The sequence below is a fragment of the Mustela nivalis genome (assembly GCF_964662115.1).
Source record: "Mustela nivalis genome assembly, chromosome: 8".
NCBI lineage: Eukaryota > Metazoa > Chordata > Mammalia > Carnivora > Mustelidae > Mustela > Mustela nivalis.
Window position 1 is genome coordinate 25,115,056 of NC_139027.1, and position 24,219 is coordinate 25,139,274.

Genomic DNA, 24,219 nt, shown 5'->3' on the forward strand with positions numbered 1-24,219 from the left:
CTTACATGACTGAGTTGTAAGCTGACCTAGCCACTTTTTTATGGAACAACATTTTTCTTGAAGGAATGACTGACAAATAATGGTTACTTAATCTTGGGCATTTAGCAGAATTTCCTTGAAAATCAACAGTGAGCCTATCATATCAAGGAAAACAACTGTCAGTATATATTGCTGACTATGAATTCAAGCTTTGAGAAAACTGAAATTCTGCAAAATTTGTTTCTACCATTAAGGGCTTAAAAGCTTCCCAAGTCAACTAGACTTTTCTGATAAGAATGGTGATACTAACAAATGTGATTCTTTAACGATGAATGATAACATTTGCAAGATCGGCATAAACCAAGGAACAAATAAATATTTTCCAAATGACTAATGCATGTGTTATAAAAATTCTGCACAGATATAGATCCACTTTAAGTGGAAGATAGACAGATCTTAATGAAAACAGTAGAAAAACTTCATTACTGGGGCACCTGGGTGGCACAGTCAATTAAGTGTCTGACTCCTCATTTTGGCTCAGGTTGTGGTCTCCGGATTGTGAAACTGAGTCCCATGTTGGGCTCCACACTCAGTGCAGAGTCTGCTTGAGATTCTCTTTCCTTCTCCCTCTGCCCCTTCCACTTGTTCAGTCTCTCTCTCTCAAATAAACAAAATCTTAAAAAAAAAAACAAAACAAAAACAAAAAAAAAAAACACCTTCATTGCTAGGATTTCAAATTCCAGATTGGAATTAATCTTTCTAAAACTGCCTTTAGAAGCACACCACTCGGGCGCCTGGGTGGCTCAGTGGGTTAAAGCCTCTGCCTGCAGCTCAGGTCATGATCTCAGGGTCCTGTGATCGAGTCCCGCATCGGGCTCTCTGCTCAGCAGAGCACAGAGCCTGCTTCCTCCTCCTCTCTCTCTCTCTCTCCCTGCCTCTCTGCCTACTTGTGATCTCTGCCTGTCAAATAAATAAATAAAATCTTTAAAAAAAAAAAAAAAACACCACTCTGATACTGACAATCTCACAGGTATATTAAATATGTATAATTCATCCCATGTTAACTGTATCTCAATAAAACAATTTTTAGAAACCACAAGTTTAGTTTTAGTGTAACATCATAAAAGGATATACACAATTATCTGAAAAGTCCACTAAAATACTCTGCCTTTTTCCAATTCATATCTGTATGAGGCCAGATTTTCTTGATATGGTTCAGGTTAAAAATACATCACAACAAAATGAATGCAGTAACAGATATGAGACTCCAGCTGTTTTCTATTAAGCTAGACATTAAAGATATTTGCAAAAATGTAACAAATGCCAATCTTTCATATCTTCCTTGTTTTGGAAAATAAATTTACTTTCATTAAAAATGCTATTAATATTAACATGTAATGGGTTTTTATTTTTAAAATATTTTAAGTAAATATTTTAAAAGCTCAGTTTTAATTTCTAATTTGGCAAATATTGATAGATATAATTTGTGATTTTTTTTAAAGCTGTTTGTGGTAATCAGTCATTTTGAGGAATGTAAAGGGACTCTCAGCCTGAAAAGTCTGAAAATAACTGTTGGAGATCTAATAATACATTATTTAGCTATTTAGATATTCAACTCTGGGTCATCTTACTGAATACACCATAACAATCTTCTTTTGAAGAATGAGAATAAGCAATAACCAAAAAGGAGGGTGTGATAGGTAGAATGACTCTCCATGTTACAACACAAAAATATCTTCAATTATTAAATTTGTTAAGTACAAAAAGTACAGAAAAATTATACAATATGCTATATACTACTATTTGCTGAAAAGGTATAGGAAATGACGATATATTCATATGTGCTTGTATATGCTTAACAAATCAATGGATGCTCAAGAAATTGATAAAAACACATACCTATTTAAGAGATGGGGAATATGAAACATACAGGGGTGGCAATGGAATGAGCCTCTTAATTAATCCCTTAATTTTTAAAATGTCTGAATGTAGTCACAATATTTTTAAATTTATAATCCCATTTAAAAGAAAATAATCCTAAACCAATATTAAGCTACAATTCACATGTATTTTCAATTTCTAGGTTGCCCTAATCTCAGGGAGGGAGAGGGGGGAAGCTGACTCTTTTTATTAGCTCTGAAGAAAAACAGTATTGCTCGCCACTAAAAACTTATCCCAGAAGAATAAGCACTGGTCAATCTGATTTCTAGGACACAATACAGAAATGTTTTTTAAACCTATAAATAAATTTACCATCTGAAAAAGCCAAAACAGCAATAAGTAATAAGAAAATATTCAGGTGAAACTAGCAGTTATTTTATTAACTTTTTTATACTTAAAAGATGTCACTGATGGAATTAAATGCAAATTCAGATATTGCACATGACAAAAAAATCAGTGAACATGAAAACAAAGTAAAATAAAAATTATCTGAGGCACCTAGGTGGCTCGGTCGTTAAGCATCTGCCTTAGGCTCAGGTCATGACCCCAGGGTCCTGGGATCGAGCCCCCCTCCACATTGGGCTCCCTGCTCAGCAGGGAAGCCTGCTTCTCCCTCTCCTACTTCTCCTGAGTGTGTTCCCTCCCTTGCTCTCTGTCAAATAAATAAATAAAATCTTTTTTTTTTTAAGATTTTATTTATCCATGTGAGAGAGTGAGTGAGAAAAAGCATGAGGGGAGAAGGTCAGAGGGAGAAGCAGACTCCCCATGGAGCTGGGAGCCCCATGTGGGGTTCGATCCTAGGACCCTGGGATCATGACCTGAGGAGAAGGCAGTCACCCAACCAACTGAGCCACCCAGGTGCCCTAAATAAACAAAATCTTTTTAAAAAATTATCTAAAAGGAAGCACAGAGAGAAAGAAAGGAAAAAAAAAAAAAATTCCCAATTAACTAGAGGACAGTATCAAGCTATTTAACATACTTTTAACTGGAGTCTAGAAAACAAAGGGGGTAAAAAGAAAAATTATTTGAGGTAATAATGACTAAAATGACAATTTTTCTAAATTTGCTGCAAACTATAACCCAAGGATCCAAGGAACTTGGCAAATTTCAAAAAGGATAAACTCAGAGATTACTCAAAGGCACATACACGATGATAAAATGGCAAGAAAATGGTAATAAGTTTAAAAAAAAAAAAAAAGCTTAACACAACCACAAGAAAAGAAAAAATCTACTCTGTTGAAAGAAACAAATATTTTTTTTAAATCTCACAGAATTCTCAGAAGCTGTGCAAGCCAAAATTCAATATAATATTTATAAAGTGCTAAAAGAAATACTGTCAGGCACCTGGATGGCTCAGTCAGTAAAGCATCCAAGTCTTGATTTTTATTCAGGTCATGATCTCAGCCCCTCAATGGGCTCCCCCTCAGAAGGATCTGCTTGAGATTCTCTCTCTCTCTCCCCCCCCTTCTCCCCTCCTGCACATGTGCACTCTCTCTTCTCTCAAATAAATAACAAAATCTTCAAAAAAAAAAAATTAGTCATTAGAGAAATGCAAATTAAAACCATAATGATAGAACTTCACACTCATTAGGATGGCTATTATTAAAAGGAAAAAACAAGTGTCCACAAGAATGTGAAGGAAGTAGAATCCTTGAGCATTGTTGGTAAGAATGTAGAATAGTGCAGCTGCTGTTAATATCAGTTTGCTAGGGGCGCCTGGGTGGCTCAGTGGGTTAAGCCGCTGCCTTCGGCTCAGGTCATAATCTCCGGGTCCTGGGATCGAGTCCCACATCGGGCTCTCTGCTCAGAGGGGGGCCTGCTTCCCTTCCTCTCTCTCTGTGATCTCTTCCCTTCCTCTTTCCTACTGTGATCTCTCTCTGTCAAATAAATAAATAAAATCTTTTAAAATATATATATATATATATATCAGTTTGCTAATTCCCCAAAGAGTTAAACATGGAATTACAATATGACCCAGCAATTCCACTCCTAGATAGATACCCAAAACAATTGAAAGCAGGGACTCAAGCAGATACTTGTACACCAACATTTATAGCAATACTATTCCCAAAGCCAAAAGGTACAAACAACCCAATCATCTATCAATAAGTGAATGAGGGGTACCTGTGTGGTTCAGTGGTTAAGCCTCTGCCTTCAGTTTGGGTCATGATCCCAGGATCCTGGGATCAGGCTCTCTGCTCAGTGGGGAGCTTGCTTCCCTCTCTCTCTCTCTCTCTCTCTCTCTCTCTCTCTCTGCCTTCCTCTCTGCCTACTTCTGATCTCTCTCTGTCAAATAAACAAATAAAATCTTTAAAAAAGAAAAATAAGAAATAACATTCTGATACATGCTATGCTATGAATTAACCTTGAAAACATGCTAAGTGAAGTAAGACAGACAAAAGGACAAATACTGGGCGCCTGGGTGGCTCAGTGGGTTAAGCCGCTGCCTTCCGCTCAGGTCATGATCTCAGGGTCCTGGGATTTTGAGTCCCGCATCGGCTCTCTGCTCAGCAGGGAGCCTGCTTCCTCCTATCTCTCTCTCTGCCTGCCTCTCTGCCTACTTGTGATCTCTCTCTGTCAAATAAATAAATAAAATCTTAAAAAAAAAAAAAAAAAGGACAAATACTATATAAGTCCACTTAAATGAGGCACCTAGGATAGGCAATTCATAGATAAGGTAGAATGGTGGTTGCCAGGAAATGAGAGGAGTCAATGGGAAGTTAGGGTTTTTAATGGGTACAGACTTTCATTTGGGGAAAACATGCTAGAGATGGATGTTGGTGATAGTTGCAAATTTTATGAATGCACTTAATGCCACAGAAGTGTACACTTAAAAATTAGTAAGATAGACAATTTTGTGCTATGTTTATTTTACCCCAATAAAAAAAATTGTCTGTAGAACTAAGGCCTTGCTAGATAGTTCACATTAAGAATGTGATTTATGGTAAATGCCTGTTTTTGTTTTCCTGGTACCCTGGGCCACACTGTATCACTATGAGATCTCCAAAAGACAGGAGGGCTGAAGACTGATTAGCTGAGGTAAGTCACAACCGTGCTTCAAGCCTACAAGACTGCCACGCCAACTGTTCCCCAATAGTACCCCCCCACTGCCCCCACCACCGCCGCCACATAAAAACCCTGATACCAAAGCCCAGATGAGCTTCCCCAGTTGGCAGGACTTCATTTTGTTGTCATGCATCACTGATGAAAGAATTAAACACTGTCAGAGCAACTCCACTGAGAGGACAACTAGACCCTTACACTTGTTTTCTCCTCTATTCCACTGTATGTACTTTTTCCTTTCCTCGATTTTAATCTGCACCTTTTCTCTGTAATAAACCATACTTGTAAATATAACAGCTTTTCTGAGTTCTCTGAGTCCTTCTAAGGAATCATCAAACCTCAAGGTAGTCTCGGTGACCCCTGACCCAGAGAGAAAAGCAAGTACCATGCAAACATTAACCATAAGAAAGCTGGCCTGGCTTTATATTATAAAACAAGGAATACTTCAGAACAAGAATTACTACCAGATACAAACAGAAACATACATAATAACAGTCAATTCCAGAAACAATCCCAAACATGTAAATCAAATAGCAGAGATTCAAACTATAGGAAACAACAAATCAACAAAACTAAAAGCAACAATACACAAATCCAGAATTATAGTTGGAAATTTCATCACTGCTCTCAGGAATTAACATAAATAATAAAATAAGGAAAATCAACAGGATCATAAAAGATTTAAATACAATAACCCAACTTAATCTAATTAACATTTAGGAAGCATTCCACCCCACAACTACAGAAAACATACATTATTTTCAAATGAACACAGAACATTCACCAAGATAGACCATGTAATGAGCCATAAAACAAGTCTTTTGTTAGTTGTCTGGGCCCAAGGGAGAAAAACAGATGCAACATTTCCTAAACTTATTTGACCATAAAGCCTTTCTGCAAAGGCATCTCCAGGGACTACTATTTCTCAGAACACTTTGGGAAAAGCTATCCCACCCATTTTCACCTCTTCCTATTTCTCCTCCTAGTTGTAACTAGCAAAATAAGGGAATCCATAAAAAGATCCTTTCCTTGGCTACTCAGCTAGAACTAGCCAATCTTATGAAGTACCTGCAAAAGTCCTAAAGCAGGAATAAGCCTGACATATCTGGGAAACAGTTAAGAGACCAGAACAGCCGGAACAGCATAAAGGATGAAGTGCTAGGAGATGAAATCAGAAAGTTATGCAGCAGAGGTCAGAGCATGTAAGACCTTCTAAACATCAGTAAAAATTGTGAATGTGATTTTAAGTATGAGGGGAGGGCTTTGAGAAAAGAATATTATCTCATTCATATATTTAAAAGATACCCCTCTCAAAAAGTGAAACAAGATGAAACCAGAGAGGGAGACAAATCATAAAAGACTCTTAGGAAACAAACTGGTGGTTGTTGGTGAGTGGGGATGAGGGAGGATGGGGTGATTGACTGATGTTGTACATGTTGTAGTGAGCACTGGGTGTTGTTTAAGACTGATGAATCACCGACCTGCACCCTGAAATAAATAATACATTATACATTAATTTAAAAATTAATTAATTAAAAATGAAAAAAATAAAAATAAAAGATCTCCCTCTCTCTGCTGTGTAAAGAACAGAATCGAAACTAGGCAACCAGTAAGGAAGCTCTGGAAACCATAAACAATGTCAAAGACTACAGCAGCGTACACCAGACTTAAATGTGTATGTCAAAGAAAAAATGCCCAGTTTTTTCTGTAAAGAAAACTGTGCTGAGACGTCTTTAAGCATTTTCTTTACCTGGCTCCCAGGATATCTCATTCTCCACCTACTGAGATGCTTAATCTGCCTTCCTTAAGTGATCTCCCTCATCTCCCCAACCTGTTCAGGCTGGAAATGTTTTAAGGCTTAGGTCATGAACCTTTTTTCTAGCTATTCTCATTCTTGTGGTGATTTCACCCAGACACTTGGCTTTGAAAGCACCCATGGGGCGCCTGGGTGGCTCAGTAGGTTAAATAAAGCCTCTGCCTTTGGCTCAGGTCATGATCTCAGGGTCCTGGGATGGAGCCCCACATTGGGCTCTCTGCTCAGCAGGGGGCCTGCTTCCTCCTCTCTCTCTCTGCCTGCCTCTCTGCCTACTTGTGATCTCTGCCTGTCAAATAAATAAATAAAAAAAATAAAACCACCCATCTGTATAATGATAATTCCCAATTTTACATCTCCAATCTAGGCCTCTCCCCTAAACTCCAGGCTCATGTAGCCAGGTGATTGTAAACATCTTAAAATTTAACAAACCAAAATTGACATCCTAACCTGCCTCGCCCCATTTTTTTTCTAAGTCCTCCCTACCTCAGATGGTAGCTACTCCACTCCTGCAATTGCTAAGGGATAAACCTTAAGAAATACCCATGACTTTTCCTCTCACAGCCCACTTTCAAGTATGGCAGCAAATCCTTTCAGCTCTACCTTCAAAATCTATCCAGTAACCAACCACTTCTTATCCACCTCCCCTGCTATTCCTCAGTCCAGTTGGACTAGAGCTTTCCCCTCAACTGGTCTCTCCAGTTCTGCCCTTGCCACAGCCTTCACCACTCCCCAAGGACCAAAATAGCAGTCAAATGGTTCTAGTAAATCTGAATTAGATCATGTCATCACCTGCTCAAAACCTTCCAAAAACTGCTCAACGAAAGCCCTTACAGTGGTCTTCAAGACTCACCCGACCACATCACTTCTGTGCCTCTGCTCCAGCCACTTACTTTGAACCTCTTATCACATTGCTCTGTCCCAGGTCACTTCGTGCCAGTTGCCAAGGACTCCTCACTGTTCCTCAAACACTCCAAGCCTACTTTAGCCTCACGACCTTTAAACTTGCAGGACCCTCAGCCTAAAATTATTCCAGCCCCTAAAATCGTCTAGAATGCAAGGCTCACTCTCTCATCTACTTCAAGTCTCCACTCAAATGTCACTCAAGTGAAGTCTTCCCTTTCAATGTTATTTAAAAAACTGCAAACTTCTCTGCCATCCTTAAAACTCTTTATATACCAGCAAGCTCTGCTTTATTTGCTTTATTTTATTTTATTTTATTATAAAGCAAATATTATATACTTTCCTGTATCTAATATACTATATATTTTACTTATTTACCTTATTTATTGTCAGTCTCCTCCAAATAGAACACACACTCTAGGGATTTTTATGTTTCATCTCCTGTTACAAAACTAGTCCCTAGAGCAGTACCTTTCACAAAGAACTCGGTTTATTCAATATTGAATCACTGAATGTTAAGTAAAGCCTCTCCAGAAATGTCAAGTTTTGCTAGGCCCAGGGCACCTGGGTAGCTCAGTCGGTTAAGCATCTGCCTTTCAGCTCAGGTCATGATCTCATGATTAAGCCCCACATCAGGCTCCCCACTCAGGGTCTGCTTCTCCCCCTGCCCCACCCCCCCTCCACTCATGCTCTGCGCCCTCTCTCTCTCTAATAAATAAATAAAATCTTAAGGAAAAAAAAAAAAAAGTTTTGTTAGGCCTGAATCAAATTCTGGGACTAGCCTAATTAAAAAAAAAAAAAAAAAAATTCCTGTGTCAGTATTTATATTCCAAGAATAATATTCAATATTCCGAAGTGTTTCTAGTCACACTTTTATTATTCTATAAACTAAGATATTTACTTAACAATTACAGAGATGCTTACTGATTCCAAACAATTTGACTTCTCTCTTACTCCAGCATCACTACAAATAGAAAAAACGCAGACTTCAGCCAGAAGTCCTTTGTTCAAATCCTAGCTCAACATTTATCAGTAGTATGACTCAGGCAGTTTTAGCCTCCTCCAAATCTTAGTTCCTCATCAAAGATAGCAAGGAGCGGGTAGATTAAAGCCCTATCTGCCTTACCTATCCTATACCTAATCACAGGATTATTGTGAAAATCCAAAATATATAAGAAAATGCTTTATAAACCATAAATCATATACAAGTATAGGTAAACGTCAAAAGTTTGAGAAAAATCTGAAATGGAACAGAAAAAGTCAATGTTTGGGAGAGCATATCTCACCATACCTCCTGGAGTCAGACTGCTTCCTGGAGTCCCTCTTCCACTTTCTACACCTTAAACAAGTTAGTCAACCTCTCTGAGTCATTGTTTCCACATCCATAAATGGAGATAATAACCTTGTAAGATCCTTTTGAGGATTACAACTTATATACAAATATATGTAATGCACCTATGGAATAAGCTTAATGAAAGATACTTTTGTTATTCATTTTTGTCTTTCAAAAGAACAAAACCCCTAAAACAGATAAATACAAACTACACCATGGAGTTAGGAAAGAAGATGTTTTATTTGGAAATCATATGAGAAAAAAGAAGGAAAGTGAAAAAGAGCCAGAGGTAATCAAGCAATAATCTCAACAGTTTGCCTATTAAGTTTGTTCTTTCTTTGTCTTGCCCTTCTCCAAGTAAATCAGCAGGATGAAATGCAAAGAAAAATCAGCATACAAAACACCACATTTAGTAATCCAAAAAAGTTAATTTTTAATCTAAATATATAATCTCTTTTCTTCAAAGAAGAACATTTTTTTCTTTTTTTTTTAAATTTTTTATTTTTTATAAACATATATTTTTATCCCCAGGGGAAAGAAGAACATTTTTATTAGTTCTTTAAGCTTTTACACACTAATATGTATTTTGACACTCGATACTCAAGGCACATATCAAAAAAATAAAACAATTGTGGTTTTCCAACTACAGAACCAAGATATATTTTATTAAATGTTCAGAAATACGGCAAAATGAATAAAAACAACTCAAAAAGTAAAACTGCAATTAAGATATAGTTTATACAAACGTTTCAATAATGTCCTTTGAAAGCATTTCACTTTCTAGGACACCAGTAATTATAAGAGGTACCACCAATATAACAACCATTTTCACGGGGAGGTACGGGGGCAGGGGAGAACCCCCACATTAAACACATACTTGGATACAAATAGCTAACGTAGTTATACCAATTTCAAGAACATTAAAATGTAATGTATCCTTTTGGGATGCTGAAAATGTTCTATTTCTGGATCTAAAGGGCAGGTTAGAGTATGTTGAACTTGTGTACATTTATCACACTGTACACTTGATTTGTATACTTTTTTTACTTGATTTGTATCTACATTTAGTTCAACAAAAAAATTTATGTAATGTACCTACTCCATACACATACAGCTATCAACTGAATGAATTCTTGATCTAAATACGAAAGGTCAAAGGATAAAGCCTTTAAAAGAAAACATAGAAAAGTAACTTCATGACATTGACACAAGCAGAGATTTCATAAATGGAAACAAAAAAGCACTAACCAATTGATAAACAAGACTTTAAAATCAAGCACTTTGATTCACCAAAACACCAAGATCCTGGAAGAGCTAAGTTAGAGTTGAATATACCTGCAATGCACATAACCAACAAGACTGTAACCAGAATATGTTAAGAACTACAAATCAATACGAAAAATAAACAGCCTAACAGAAAAAGGGCAAAAGGCTTAACAGATACTTCACAAAAGCAGAAATCCAAATGGCCAGTAACATGGGGTCCCAAATATGAAAAGGGACTCAACCTCATTAGTCATCAGGAAAATAAAATTAAAACTATATGCAATACCATTATGCACCAGTCCAGAATAACTAAAAATAAAAAGTCTGACAATATTAAGTGCTGACAAAGAGACAGAACAACTAGAATTCTCAAACATTGGTAGTGGGAGTGTAAATTTGTAAAAACACTTTCCAGAACTTCAGCAGAATCTACTAAAAATGACCATACCATAACCATGACTTAATAATTCTACTCTAAGGTACATAACCAATAAAAATGCATATACATGTTCATCAGGGGAAAAAAAGTACAAAAATGTTCATTGCAGGGGCATCTGGGTGGCTCAGCCAGTTAAGCATCCAACTCTTGATCTCAGCTCAAGTCTGGATCTCAGGGTCATGAGTTCAAGCCCTGCACTGGGCTCCATGCCTGCACTAGGTATGGAGCCTGCATACATACATAAATAAATTCATTGCGGCAAAACAACCAAACATCCACCAACAGTAGAATGGATAAGCTATGGTATATTCACATAACAGAATACAGCAATGAGAAGAAACAAACCACAACAAGTGTTAATCTCCTAAATTTAATATTGTACAGAAGAAACTCAAATAAGATATACTTTATGATTCTTTTTTATGTAGATTTCAAAACCAGACAAAACTTTTCTACTGTTAGCAGGAACACAGTAAGGGTTGGGGATTCCAGTACTGATATGTTTCTTGAGCTGGGTACTAATTAAATAAATGTGCTTATTTTGTGGAAATTCATCTAGTTGTACATTTTTCTTCATGGGATGTCACGATTCTATGAAAATCTTAGATAAAATGGGGACCCAGCTGGTGAATCAGGATTTCTAATCCTTTCCCACAAGCAACACTCTTCACCGATACCATACTCAGAGACTTAACTAGCAGTAGTCCTTTATCACCCCCACTGCTCTTCAGGATTGAAATAATCAGTATCTTTGTCCATAGTTCCTTTATGCCAAGCACTTTAACATTCATTCATTCATTCAAATACTTACTGAATACCTACTATGCACCTACTGTGCTGAGTACTTAAGATACAAAAAATGAGCAAGACAATGTTCCTAGCTTCGAGGAGTTCCTACCCTTACTGAAGACCACACACACGGAGGCACCTGCGTGGCTCAGTCAGTCAAGCATCCAACTCTTGGTTTTGCTTCAGGTCATGATCTCATGGGTCATGAGCAGGAAGTCTGCTTGAGATTCTGTCCCTCTGTCCTTCCCCTCACTCATATGCACACTCTCTCCCTCTTTCTCTAAAATAAATAAATCTTTAAAAAAAGAAAGAAAGAAAAAGAAGACGACAACCACACATACATAAAACCAAATAAATGTACAGAGATACACACAGGACATTATGGAAGTACAAAGGAACAACAAAAACATCCTGGGAGAGGTCCGGCATTAGGACAGTCTTCGTGTGGGTATGAACACCTGAGTGTTTTTAAAGGAGTGGGAATTATCCAGGCATAGTGCATTCCAACAGAGCAAAGAGCTTGTGTAAAAGCACAGCGTATTTAAAGAAACAACTGCAGCTGCTACATGTTGCTTAAGGGTGTTAAAAACAAGGACTGGGATGGGGTGAGAAGGAGTGGCCCAAGAGATAGAAGGATGCCAAGTCATGAAGAAATTTAGACCTTTCCAACAGGCAAGATGGGTTAATAAGATTTATGCAAAGGAATTATGTGGTCAGACAGATTATTCAGGGAGTGATGTAGAGGATGAACTGAAGGAGGGTAAGGCTGGTAGAAAGAAGGCTGGTTAAGAGGCAGTTATAACTGTCTTGACAGAAGATAGTAAGAGCCTAAAATAAAATAAAAGCTATACAAAATATAGAGAAAATACAGAGTTTAGACACATTATGCTGCTGGTCTAGAGATGGCACTTTGAAAACCCCTAATCTACACTACAGGTTGGCATATTTTTCTCTAAAGAACCAAATAATAAATATTTTAGGCTTTATGGGCCACAGGCAGTTTCTACTACACTTCTTGGTTTATGTTTGTTTTTAAACCCTTTGAAAATTACAAACTGTTCTTAGCTAGTAGACTTGACCAAGATAAAGGCTGTAGGTTGGATCTGGGCTGCGGGCATAGTTTGCTGATCCCTGCTATACACGGGTAAAGAAGTGAGGATTAACCTTCCCAGGAGATTAATTTTCCTAAAATGCTACTTCCATATTAGTTCCCTACTCAGAAACTTCTCCCTTGGTCCTGACTGCCTGCTGGGCAAGTCAAACCACTATGCTGCACAGCACTCACAGGCATCCGTACTCTAGCACCAACCTACTCCTCCGGGCTCAAGAACTATATACTCCAGTACGAATCTTACATTCTTATTAAATTGACCTCCTTACATTATTTGCCTCTGTATTTTGTGGTTTTCCCCAATGTTCTTTTCTCCTCTCTAACCGAACTAAACACCATTCCTTCAAACCACAATTCAAATCCTACTTTGAAGTGATTCCATAATCCTCAGAACTCCTAAAAGCACTACCTCAATGGATCCAAAGTTTATTTGCTATCTTATGACTTACTTCAAATAAACTGTAAATTCTTTGAGAACAAAGAACAATCTATACTTTTATCAAAGGGCTAGCATATAACAAGAGATAAATAAAAATGAAAGCATATACGTGTATATATACATAACATATACTTAAACACACACACACACTTTTTTTTTCTCCTCTGAGCTAGCTATGTAACTGAAGCAAATGTGATTTCACCCTTACTTATAACAGTAAGTGAATACTTTAATTCTATGGACATTATCTGAATGCTGTAGGAAGGATAGAATGACAATCCACAATCACATCTGTCTCTCCTATTACTCAAGTTTTCAGAGCAAGTTCACTAGGGAAACAATAATAACAGGAGTAAAAGTTTTCCATTGGTCAATGTTACCAACATAGGCACACTGCGATACTATTAAGTAAGTTACTAGACGAAGTCCAAGTTTACTTAACTATTTTTACTTCATTTATTTTTTATTATTTATTATTATTTTTAAAATATAAAATAAGTTATATATTTTTTAAAACATAAAATACGCTTTAACAACTACATTGCTTTAAATTCACCCTTTATTACTACTTAAGTTTAAAATCACACATAGACACACACACACACACACACGCCACACATGCTTTGAATTTTTTAACAATAAGTTTCTCTAGGACAATTCAAATTATCAAAATGGCATTATTGATTTCACTGAGTATTTAGGGAAAGAAGATTACATTTCAAATTTTTAAGAAAATAGTCCATTTTAGGAATTGTTGAATCATTATATTTTATAGCTAAAACTAATATAACACCGTAAAAAAAAAAAAGTAAGAAAATAGTTCATTTTCATTCACTACTGATAAATAGCTATGATCAGAGAATGTTCTGAGCTGGATTAAAGGATTCTTCTTATAACTGAGATTACTGAAGAAGTCTTTTCAAGTCCAAAGTGTGAGCCATACTTTATTTTACTACCCAAAAAATATTCAAGAATCTATAAAAATTCCTCAAAGAATCATTTGCCCAAATTTCAAGGCAAACTACATTAAAAAGTATAAAACACTTATAGAAAGATATAGAAAAGAAAACCAAAAGAAATAAATCAAAAGTTGGCCATGAAAGTGAAAACTGAGACTTGAAAACACATTGAAGAAAGCAGCTTACTGACTTGTAACCCAGAAAAGACAATTATGCATTGATAAATTGAGTATTAATAATGCACTTAATGGAGGACAAGCCCAGGAGCCAGGGACCCTTCTATTTCTCAATTTCTGTTCTGCCACTGGCTAGTACCGAGTCTTGGGCACATCCCCATATCAGAACAAGAAAAGCTTAACTGACATTCTCAGACTGTGGGAATTGATTAAACGTTTATGAAGTACTTTAGGATCATGAAGGGAAGCCAAATGTCACTTGCTTAGTACAAAAATACAGCTACCTGTTAGGCTTGCAAATCCGATCATTAGGATTCTTTTGTGTCTACTTAACACAGCAAATCTTCAGTGAGTCAGTAAAGTGCATGTATATGGGAGTACGTTTAGCAACTTCAGAGAAATGAATTTTCTTCCAAATCTTTGTTGTTTCACAAGCCCTGTCACTGCCCAGCCCAACTATGTGCAAAAGGAAACATGATGCGATCCACAGTAAAGTTAGCTCTAGTTATTGACAAGCCAACAGCAAATGACTGAACACTATTAGGAATCACAGTGGAACTTTCTTTGTTAACTTACCAGAAATGTGACTCCTGAAAGTAATCCCAGGAAACAGTCGTCCTAACAAGACGTTCGTTAAAGGGAAAGTCCCTAGGCTTTCTTACATAAAGACGTCTAAAATGCTTGCAGACAGTGTCGACAGAAGGCTGAATTCGCGCAGACCCTAATCTAATTTCGCTAGGTAGTTCCAGCACCTGCTCGGTGGTGAGCGACTGGAGACTGGCGAGGCTGCTGAGCAAAGTGCTGATGCCATCTCCAGCTGCCCCTTTCCGCGAATGACAGTAACAATGAAAACACTGACAAAAGAGCTGGGAGGCCACCCCAAGCCACTGCTTGGCAATACTTCCACCCTACCCCCAACACACAGGAGCGGCACAGCCCAGAAAAGGGCCTCCTCTGCCAGACCTCGCAGGCGGAGACCTCGTCTCTCGTCTGGCAGCGTGAAAAAGTACTACCCGGCACTCCTTCCCAGACAGCCGAGCACCTGAAAGGTGAGGGGCACGCTGCCCGTCTCCGAGCCGCCGGCGGAAGAGGGACAAGACTTCTCGCAGGAGACGGGTGAGCGGAGCCCGCGGCGCCCACGGCCAGACCCAGAGAACCGCCCGGGTCGCGGGCGCCTCTCGCACCGCCCGCGGGGAGCAACCGCGAGCTCAGGAACGCGCGTCCCTCCCTCGGCTCCGGGTGGGGGAAGCCGGGCTCGGGCGCCCGGGCGAACCGTCCTCCCGGGGGTGGCAGCGCTCGGCCGCCCGCTTCCCCGGAGCCCCAGGAGGCGACAAGTCGGCTCGGGTCCGGGAGCTCCGGGAGCACCTTCTTGCCTCGAGCCCGGTCCCGAGGGAGGGCGCGGGCTGCCAAGGCGGCGACTCTCCCTCTCGCCCAACTCCGGGGTGAGCGAGAGGGCGTCCGGCCCCGGGCTGCCCGGCGGGATGCCACCCGGGTGGGGGAGGCGGCCAGGCCGGCCTCCGGGCCGCTCCCTCCCCACGCGGTCCTCCCGCCGCCGCGCGGGGCCGGGCCGCCGACCTCGGGCGGCCGGGCGCCGGGCCAGGCGGCGGCGGCGGGCTGACGGGCCGGCCGGCCTGGGGCCCTACCTGAGGCTGTGTACCAGCTCCCGGCGTGACTGGCTTCCCGGCAGACCACTCGGTTGGACATCTTGGTGCCTGTGCCGCCTATGGTGCACGAGGATGAATGAGGAGGCGGCGGCGGCGGCGGCAGGAGCGGCTCCGCGAGGGGACGAGACACCACGGGCCCAGCCCAGGAGGAGGCGGCAGCGGGGAGGGGATCAGCCCGGCCCAGGAGGAGGAGGAAGAGGAGGAGGAGGCGGCGGCCCAGGAGGAGGAGATGGCAGCCGGGGCGGTGGCGGCGGCAGCAACAATCACCACAAACTCCGGCGACCGCCGGAAGATGGGGCCCGCGGCGGCTTCACCGAAGCCCGGAAAGCCCCGGCCCCGGCCCCCGGACTCGCCGCTGCTCCCCAGCCGCGGCTGGTTCCGCCGAGCCGCCCCCACGGCCCCCTCCCCTCCCAGCTGGCCTCCCCGAGCCACCGCCGGTGACCCCACCCCCGTGACTCCGCGCCCGCCCCCTCCCCCCACCCCCCGCGGGACTCCCCGCACCCACCCCCACCCCCGGCAGGGCCCTCCTGCCCGCCCGGCCGCCGGCCCGCGGGCCCCGCCCCGCCCCGCTCCTCCTCCAGCCGCGCGGCGAGGTTAACGGCGGAAACCGGACAGGCCAGACGGCATCTGGGGTCGGGCGGCCCCGCGAGGAGGCGGCGGCGGCTGCAGCTCCGCGCACACAAAAGCCCAGGGCCGGGGCCTGAACCGGGGAAGGCAGACCCAGAGAAGAGCCAACGCTTCCTTACTCGCCACTCTAACGGGTCCTGCCCACTGAGCATGCCCAGCAGCCGCGGCCAGGCCCGCCGAGGAATCTCAACGTGCGCGCTCCGCTCTCCGGGGTTTAGCGGCAGCAGCGGCTGGGGTGGGGGGGGGAGCTGCGGGCGGGGCGGGGGGGGGCGGGAGGCAGGACGCAGCCGCAGGGCAAGCCCCCTCCCCCAGCCAACTTCCTTAAATGAAGAGCACCGAGGGCTCGCCGTTGCGGCTTTCCAAGAGGACAGTCCGTCTCTTCCTCCCCCCGACCTCCTCATACACACGAATCTTCAGTGGATTCACACCCCCAAGGTCTCAGTCCCAGGGATGCAAGCCTGTGGCCACGCTGGGAAGTTCATTTGTAGAAGCAGGCACATGGTAGTGTGCCTGTGGTCTCTGCAAATGCTAGTTTTTGCTTCACGGGGCCACCCTTACCACCTAATCTTGGCTTTGACACTGTAAACATTTATCTTGTTTCATTTTATACGGATGTAGGTGCATGCCTTAACTCCCTAATTAGATTCAAGCGTGATATAGCTACCCTGTTATTCTCATCTATGAAGAGGGGATAATATATTCGAGAGCTGTCCCTAGGATTACAAGAGTTAATAAATGTAGAGCCTGACACAGTATGCATACAACAAACATTATTTCCAGCCCTTCCTTCTCTTATAAATCCCACTATTTCACATAAGTGTCAGGAATAAAGAATTACTTTAAAATTACAGAAGAATCACAGGAAAGTGGGGTATCTTGGACCTCGGAGGAAGTGTTATGAAGTAGATCATTCCAAAATTGGGAAGAAAATAAACGAAATTTGCATGTCTTTAATGAAAGATTTGGGTTAAAACCATAAAATTGTTATATCTGCATTTCATACTAAACAGTTCATTGGTAGAGTTCAAAGCAAATATCGGGCTGCCTAATATTCAAGTTTCCCTAGCGCCATAATATATTTATTTTTAATTTACTGTCCTGTTCCCACCCCTCCTCCCACTTTTTCAACTTTAAGCCCCAAGGATCTTGTGTGAGGTCCCAGGCATAAAAGCTTCATCAATTACTGGAACATTTCTGACTTTCGCACCTTTTCTACAGTTATTAGATTAAATATCCACCGTTATGTATTTCTTTACTGATTTTTTAACCCTCTCACTTTGCCACTAACCTGCCAAAATAGCAACATGTAATGCAGAAAAAGACAAAAAGAATGTGCCAAATAGCCGATTTAAAGATAACAAAAAGGCGGGTTGCAACTCTAATTCCACCATACTTTTCCCGGAGCACCAAAAATCAGTGGTAAATGATGGCATGGTAAACTAGTAAACTTTCATCATAAATTTCAAGAAAAGGAAAATGGTCGATATGGTTGACATGGCATTGATAAGCAGTGATAGCTCTTGAAGTTAATGATTCCTGATTCTGTTTCTATGACCCAAAACAAGGAGTGGAAGGGTCACTGGATACAATGAACTTCATATTTCATATTTCAGCTTCATATTTCAGGCTGGTCAAACTAGAAAATCAGATTTGAGTCATGACTCTGTTCCTCACCAGCTGTGACCATGGGCATCTAGTAATATAACCTTTTCAAGCCTCAGTCTTCTCATCTGTCAAATGCAAACAGCAATATCTGACTCACAGGCTTCCTGTGAGAATCATTTTACTTAAATCATTTTAATTCACTTTACTTAAAGTGAAAATATTCTGAAAACAATTTATAAGCTGATCTTTGTTTCTTATCATTATCCTCTGCTCCTAGCAACAATCCTAGGACTCATTCCAAACTAGTAACCTAATTTAAATTTAAGCTTCCTCCCTATGAAAATGTTCTGTTAGAGGCTTCTTTCCCCAAAGGATTATTCTTACTAGTCAACCTGTTTGGCAATATGTACAATTCCCATATTATTAACAATTTCCATTATATCCACCAGGGATTCGGGTTTGACACTCCATAAACAGTCATAGCAAAAGGTAAGATGGAATTCGTCAATAAGAGAGTCCTTATAAAGCAGACTTTCATAAGGCGCCACTAGTCCTAGAACCCAACATATGTTCTAAAAAAGCATGTCCTATATTCACTGCATCAGTCTGTATTAGCAAACAACTAGCACAACCACAATATCCATCAATATGAGACTTAGTTACATATCCACCCATTAGAAAGAATAAGGTGGTGCTGTATACTGGTATAGAGAGCTAAAAAAAAAAAAAAAAAAAAAGGAAAAGGCAAATTGCAGAGCAATGTATAAAATATGCTACCATTTGTGTAAAAATAAATACTTTAAAAATATATTCCCATACACTTGCATATACACAGAATACTTCTAGGAGGAAACACAATAAATTGGTAACAGTACTTGTTTAGGTGGCTTAGGTGCAAGGATGGATAAAAGATTTAAAATTTTGGGTATCTCTGGAATTTCGTGCCACATATAGTACCTAAGCAGACAGACAGACACACAAAAAACATCTTTAGGCTTGATTTCTGGAATCTAAATGGCAATAGTAAATTGAACATTTTTATAATTTACTTATCCATGGCGGACAGCTTGAGGAGTCCACTAAATACTAAAAGCCCATACCCAAAAGATATTCTAGAATAAAACCACAGAGTTTTGAAAAAAATCAAGGCTGAGAGACAAGTTTAGCATAAAGATGCTATTTTGATTTCAATTAAAACTGGTACTCCAAGAAAGACAAACACTATTATGATTTCTCTTACATGTAGAACTTTAAAAAAACAAAACGAATGAATAAACAAAAAAGCAGAAACAGACCCATAAACACAGACACAGAACAAACTGGATGTTGCCCGAGGGGAGTAGGGAAGGGGTGGGAGGTGCATCTTCCAGTTATGGAATGAGTAAGGCACAAGGATGAGAGAGGCACAGTATAGGGAATACAGTCGATGGTATTGTAATAGCATTGTATGGTAACAGATGGTAGCTACACTTGTGAGCACAGCATAACTTACAAAGCTATTGAATCACTATGTTATAAACCTAAAACTAATGTAACATTGTGTGTCAACTACACTTCAATTAAAAAAAAAAAAAAAAAACCCTAGGAGTGCCTGGGTGGCTTAGATGGTTAAGCGTCTGACTTCGGCTCAGGTCAAAATCTCAGGGTCCCGGGATAGAGCCACGTCAAGCTCCCCACTCAGTGGGGAGTCTGCTTCTCCCTCTCCCTCTGCCCCGGCCCCTGCCTCTCCTGCGTGTGCTCTCTTTCTCGCTCTCTCTCAAATAAATAAAATCTTAAAAAAAAAAAAAATAGTACTCCAATCTAACATTGTTTGCCCTTCCATCAGAAGCTAAGCTTATTAAGTAATATTCATCAAACATTCAACTATGTACCTGACAATGTATATATTGTACATATTTACAAAATACATATTTTTGTATTATGTACTTTACAAAGTACATATTTAGTGATTCTTATTAAGATAAAAGTCTGTTCACTCCCAATTTTTTAATGAATTTTGTAAAACTTTTTTCATATTTATTGTTAATATTATTTCAAATTTCCAGAAATGAAATAATAGTTAAAAGATTTTAAGGGTTTTATTTTTAAAGCTGATAAGAATTTTTTTTTTTTTTAAAGAAAATACATATTCATTACTGCCTGGCCCCTTTATATTTGGTGACCCATTTTCCACTATTATATTACTTTCCTACTTTTTTTTTTACTGGTCAAAGTCAGCAAAGACCAAAATACCAAGAAAAGTGAAAGGTTAAAAGACCTAGAATGCTCTCAATATATCCCATCATTATTACTTCTGTCCATCTTTTTTAGCTACCTTATTCAAGGATAGACTCTTGAAAGAAATATGTTGAAACTATTCACTTAGCTCCCCTAAATTAATGGAGATCCACATAATGGAAAACACTCATTTCATATCCCAGAAGTCCAATTTAAATGTAGAGATTTTTAAATAAATAGATTCTCAGTGATAGCCATTTGCAGCTTTCGACTTGGTCCCTTATTTCTACAGTGTGATATATGTATCAGGCCTCCCAATTTGTTAATGCCTTTTTGGAATCCAGTCCAGAAAAATACCTGGCTATAATATTTTATACTACCCCTACAGCCATTCTATCATGTTTCTAACAGGAAGTTATCAATCTCAAAATCCCACTATACCTTCTCCTAAATGAAATTTAAGCAAAGGTTCAATATTCTTTCCATAGGATCATCAGAATTAAGTAAACAATGCTGTCATTCTATCCAAACCATTTTTCTTTTTTTCAGTTCAAGGTCTCCATTTCCCCCTATGAATCTTTGCCTGACTTGCTCTACTGGTCCTCCCACTAACCTACCTACCAATGTAATTCAAGAATTCACTCTATAGGGGCACCTGGGTGTTCAGTGGGTTAAGCCTCTGCCTTCCGCTCAGGTCCTCATCTCAGGGTCCTGGGATTGAGCCCCGCATGGAGCCCTGCATCCCATCAGGCTCTCTGCTCAGCAGGGAGCCTGTTTCCCTCTCTCTCTGCCTGCCTCTCTGCCTACTTGTCATCTCTGTCAAAAAAAAAAAAAAATCCACTCATAACATACAGGTTTTTCTACTCTATTTCTGTATTTGTTTACTAAACATTAACTTATCCATTAAGCGTTCGAAGGGTAGGAATGGTTTCTATAACACAATTGCCAGCTACATGTAAAATACATCATCAAAGTATAGAGAAACTTGCTTGACTCGTTCCTATTTCATCAGCTTACAGGAGTAAGTGATGTTCTCCATTCCCATGGTAAAATAAGGTTGAACTCTTAAAGCTTATAGACTACACTTTTTAGGAAATTCTCACATGATTGCAGGCTCCTCCCCAGGTTTGTGTGCATAACTAACACAGGTCAATAGTGTTCTCCAGCTAACTTATGCCAGTTGCACTAGGTACTACCATTACATAATTTAATTAAATATTACATAAACCAATGAAATAAAAACACACAATGCAAAAGGCGTACAAAAATTAGGTGGAGGGGCACCTGAGTGGCTCAGTGGGTTAAGCCTCTGCCTTCGGCTCAGGTCATGATCCCAGAGTCCTGGGATCGAGCCCCGCATCGGGCTCTCTGCTCAGCAGGGATCCTGCTTCCTCCTCTCGCTCTCTCTGCCTGCCCCTCTGCCCACTTGTGATCTCTGTCAAATGAATAAATATAATCTTTAAAAAAAAAATAGGTGGAATGCTTTAGAAAGATTAAGTTAAAAACTGTCAAATGAGAAGCAGGTAAGAAGACTGAAGGCTGGAGAAAAAAATCAAGAAAAAAAGCTTAAGATTCTATAAATTACTGCTCAAATGTCTAAAAGCATACTCTACTCTCAAAAACCCTGATACTAAATGTGCAGACCATACACTACAGGAGTGGTTTGAGGAAGAAAAATGATACAGAATTCCCATCAGAGAACCCAATCACAGAGAAAAGATTGGAAAAGAAATATTAACAAGTTAATATAGATTATTATGTTTAAGTTTAAAAAAGAAACTGTTCAATGTCATTTATGATTTCCTACCATGACTCACTTTTTCATTTACCAACTAGATATAAGGGTTTCTACTATACACAAGCAAGAGGATACGGATTTTCCCCCAAAAGAAAAACTCTAAGCACACCTGAGAGCATTAGAGCAGAGGGTAATATAGGATTAAGAGAAAGTAGCATTAAACTGGGTTTGAATCCCTGCCCCAAACTTATTTCCCCTATAACCTTGAGCAAGTTAACTAAATCTCATTTTTCTCATCTAAAAATGAGGTATTAAAATTAAACCTACCTCACAGGGTTTGGCAGACTTACAATTCATGTATTAGCATGGTGCCTGGCACATGATAAGGGTTTGGTTAAGTAGCATGTGCACTGCCAGCAAAAGATATGTCTATTCTCAGCTGTTACTTTAAAAAGTATCAATTTCAAGATTGAGTAATTTAAGCCCCAACTCAAAGATAATATAACACTAGAAGTAATGTAGCACTAGGCAGGGTACTGCATTACTTCTAAATGGTCTTCACCAGAGGTTCTATTAGAGTGCCTTGAAGAGTTTTTGTCAAATTCAGAAGCCAGGCTCTATCACAATTTAATCAGGTTCTCCAGGGCTATTTATATATGAAATATATTTGAGAAGATCCCAAGTGTCTCTGATGTAAATCATAGATGAAGAACTGCTGTAAGATGGTAAAATTATTGATGCTTTAATAAAAAATTACCCAATTAGTACTTAATCAAATGTTAAAATACCACAAAAAAGACTTGGGCAGATTAATGTAGGAAGTTAGCCAAATAACCAAAATGTATCAGATAGAATTAGTATTTGCAGAAACTACTACATAAGCAAGAGATCCCAATCTTCGCACATTTTTCCTATGCAAATTATACACATCTGCAAGTTTAAATCAAAACCATGTCACCTTGCCCCAAGTGTCACTCCTACTGAAATAAGCTTTTCCGGTATTAAACTTAAGACATCCTCATTAGCATAGCTCGTACCTCAACTTTGCTTTCACATGTTTAGCTTGGACACACATCTTTAATGTGCTTCCAAAGCAGGGTTTTTACTTTTCTTTAAGAAAACTCTATGCCCAGTGTGGGCCTTGAACTCATGATCCTGAGATAAAGAGTTGCCTGCTACCAACTGAGCCAGCCAGGTGCTCCCAAGGCAGGCTATCTCAACCTTTGCATGAATTGATATTTTGAACTGGATAATTCTTGTGGATGGAGGGGCGTGCAGGCTGGCCTGTGTGTTATGAAATATTTAGCAGCATTCCTGGCCATTACCCACTAGATGCCAGTAGAACTCCACCTTACTTGAGCAGTGACAACCAAAATGTTTCTAGACACAGCCAAATGTGCTCTGGAGTGAAAAGGCAAAGTCATTCCCCGCTGAGAACTACTTCCCTTAATATTCTTCCTGCCTGGCTTTCTTCAGTTTTCTTTTTCCAGAGCTAATGAATTATCTTAGTTTTTTCATACAGGACAAAGTAAGCAGACCCCCAAAAGAGGACTGGCTGGTGTTTTTTATTGCCAAAAGCAGCAATGATGTGAACTCACACAAGTACTCCTCACGTGGCTCTCTAGCAGCAGCACACTGGCAGAACTGGGTTTGAATGCCATTCAAGCACTTACCAGCAGTGTGGTCTTGAGCAAGTCACTTAATCTCTCCAAATGTTTCCTCATCTGCAAAATGGGAATAACAATATCTGCTTTGTAGAGTTGCTATATTAAAGATAATTTAAGTAAAATAGTACTTATGCCTCATACACAGAATTGTAATAAAAAACAGCTATTACTATATTACTACCACAAAGGTTTATAGCAATGAAGGATATTGCACAACCTCCACAACCTCCGCAATACCCCAACTTCACTGTGCATTAGGGTCACCTGTGATGTTAAAAACTGAAGATGCCTAGATCCCACCCTCCCAAGAGGTCCAAGGATAACGTTGAGAAAAACTGGCTGAGCTTTTCTTTAGGTTGAACTTGACTCTGGTGTACATTCATGCTGTAAAACTCTGCAGCATTCTAAGACCCAAGAAAGAAGCAATTCATGAAAATAACTGAACCATATAAAATATTTCTCATATAAAACAAAAACTACTTTCAAATAG

At 40.0% G+C, this 24,219-nt stretch overlaps 1 protein-coding gene across 2 annotated transcripts in view; it reads right to left on the reverse strand.

The window, feature by feature from the left end:
• MEMO1 (mediator of cell motility 1) overlaps nt 1-16,719 on the reverse strand; it is a 116,894-nt gene extending 100,175 nt beyond the window's left edge. The window contains exons 1-2 of one of the 2 annotated variants that reach the window (XM_082745271.1): nt 16,622-16,719; nt 15,855-15,932 (exon numbers count right to left, since the gene is read on the reverse strand). In XM_082745271.1, the coding sequence (XP_082601397.1) occupies nt 15,855-15,915 (61 nt within the window). In that variant the 5' untranslated portion in view covers nt 15,916-15,932; nt 16,622-16,719. Of the gene's footprint in view, nt 1-15,854; nt 15,933-16,621 lie in introns of those variants that run through there. The other variant, XM_082745272.1, reaches the window with a different exon arrangement.
• Nucleotides 16,720-24,219: the final 7,500 nt, after the last annotated feature.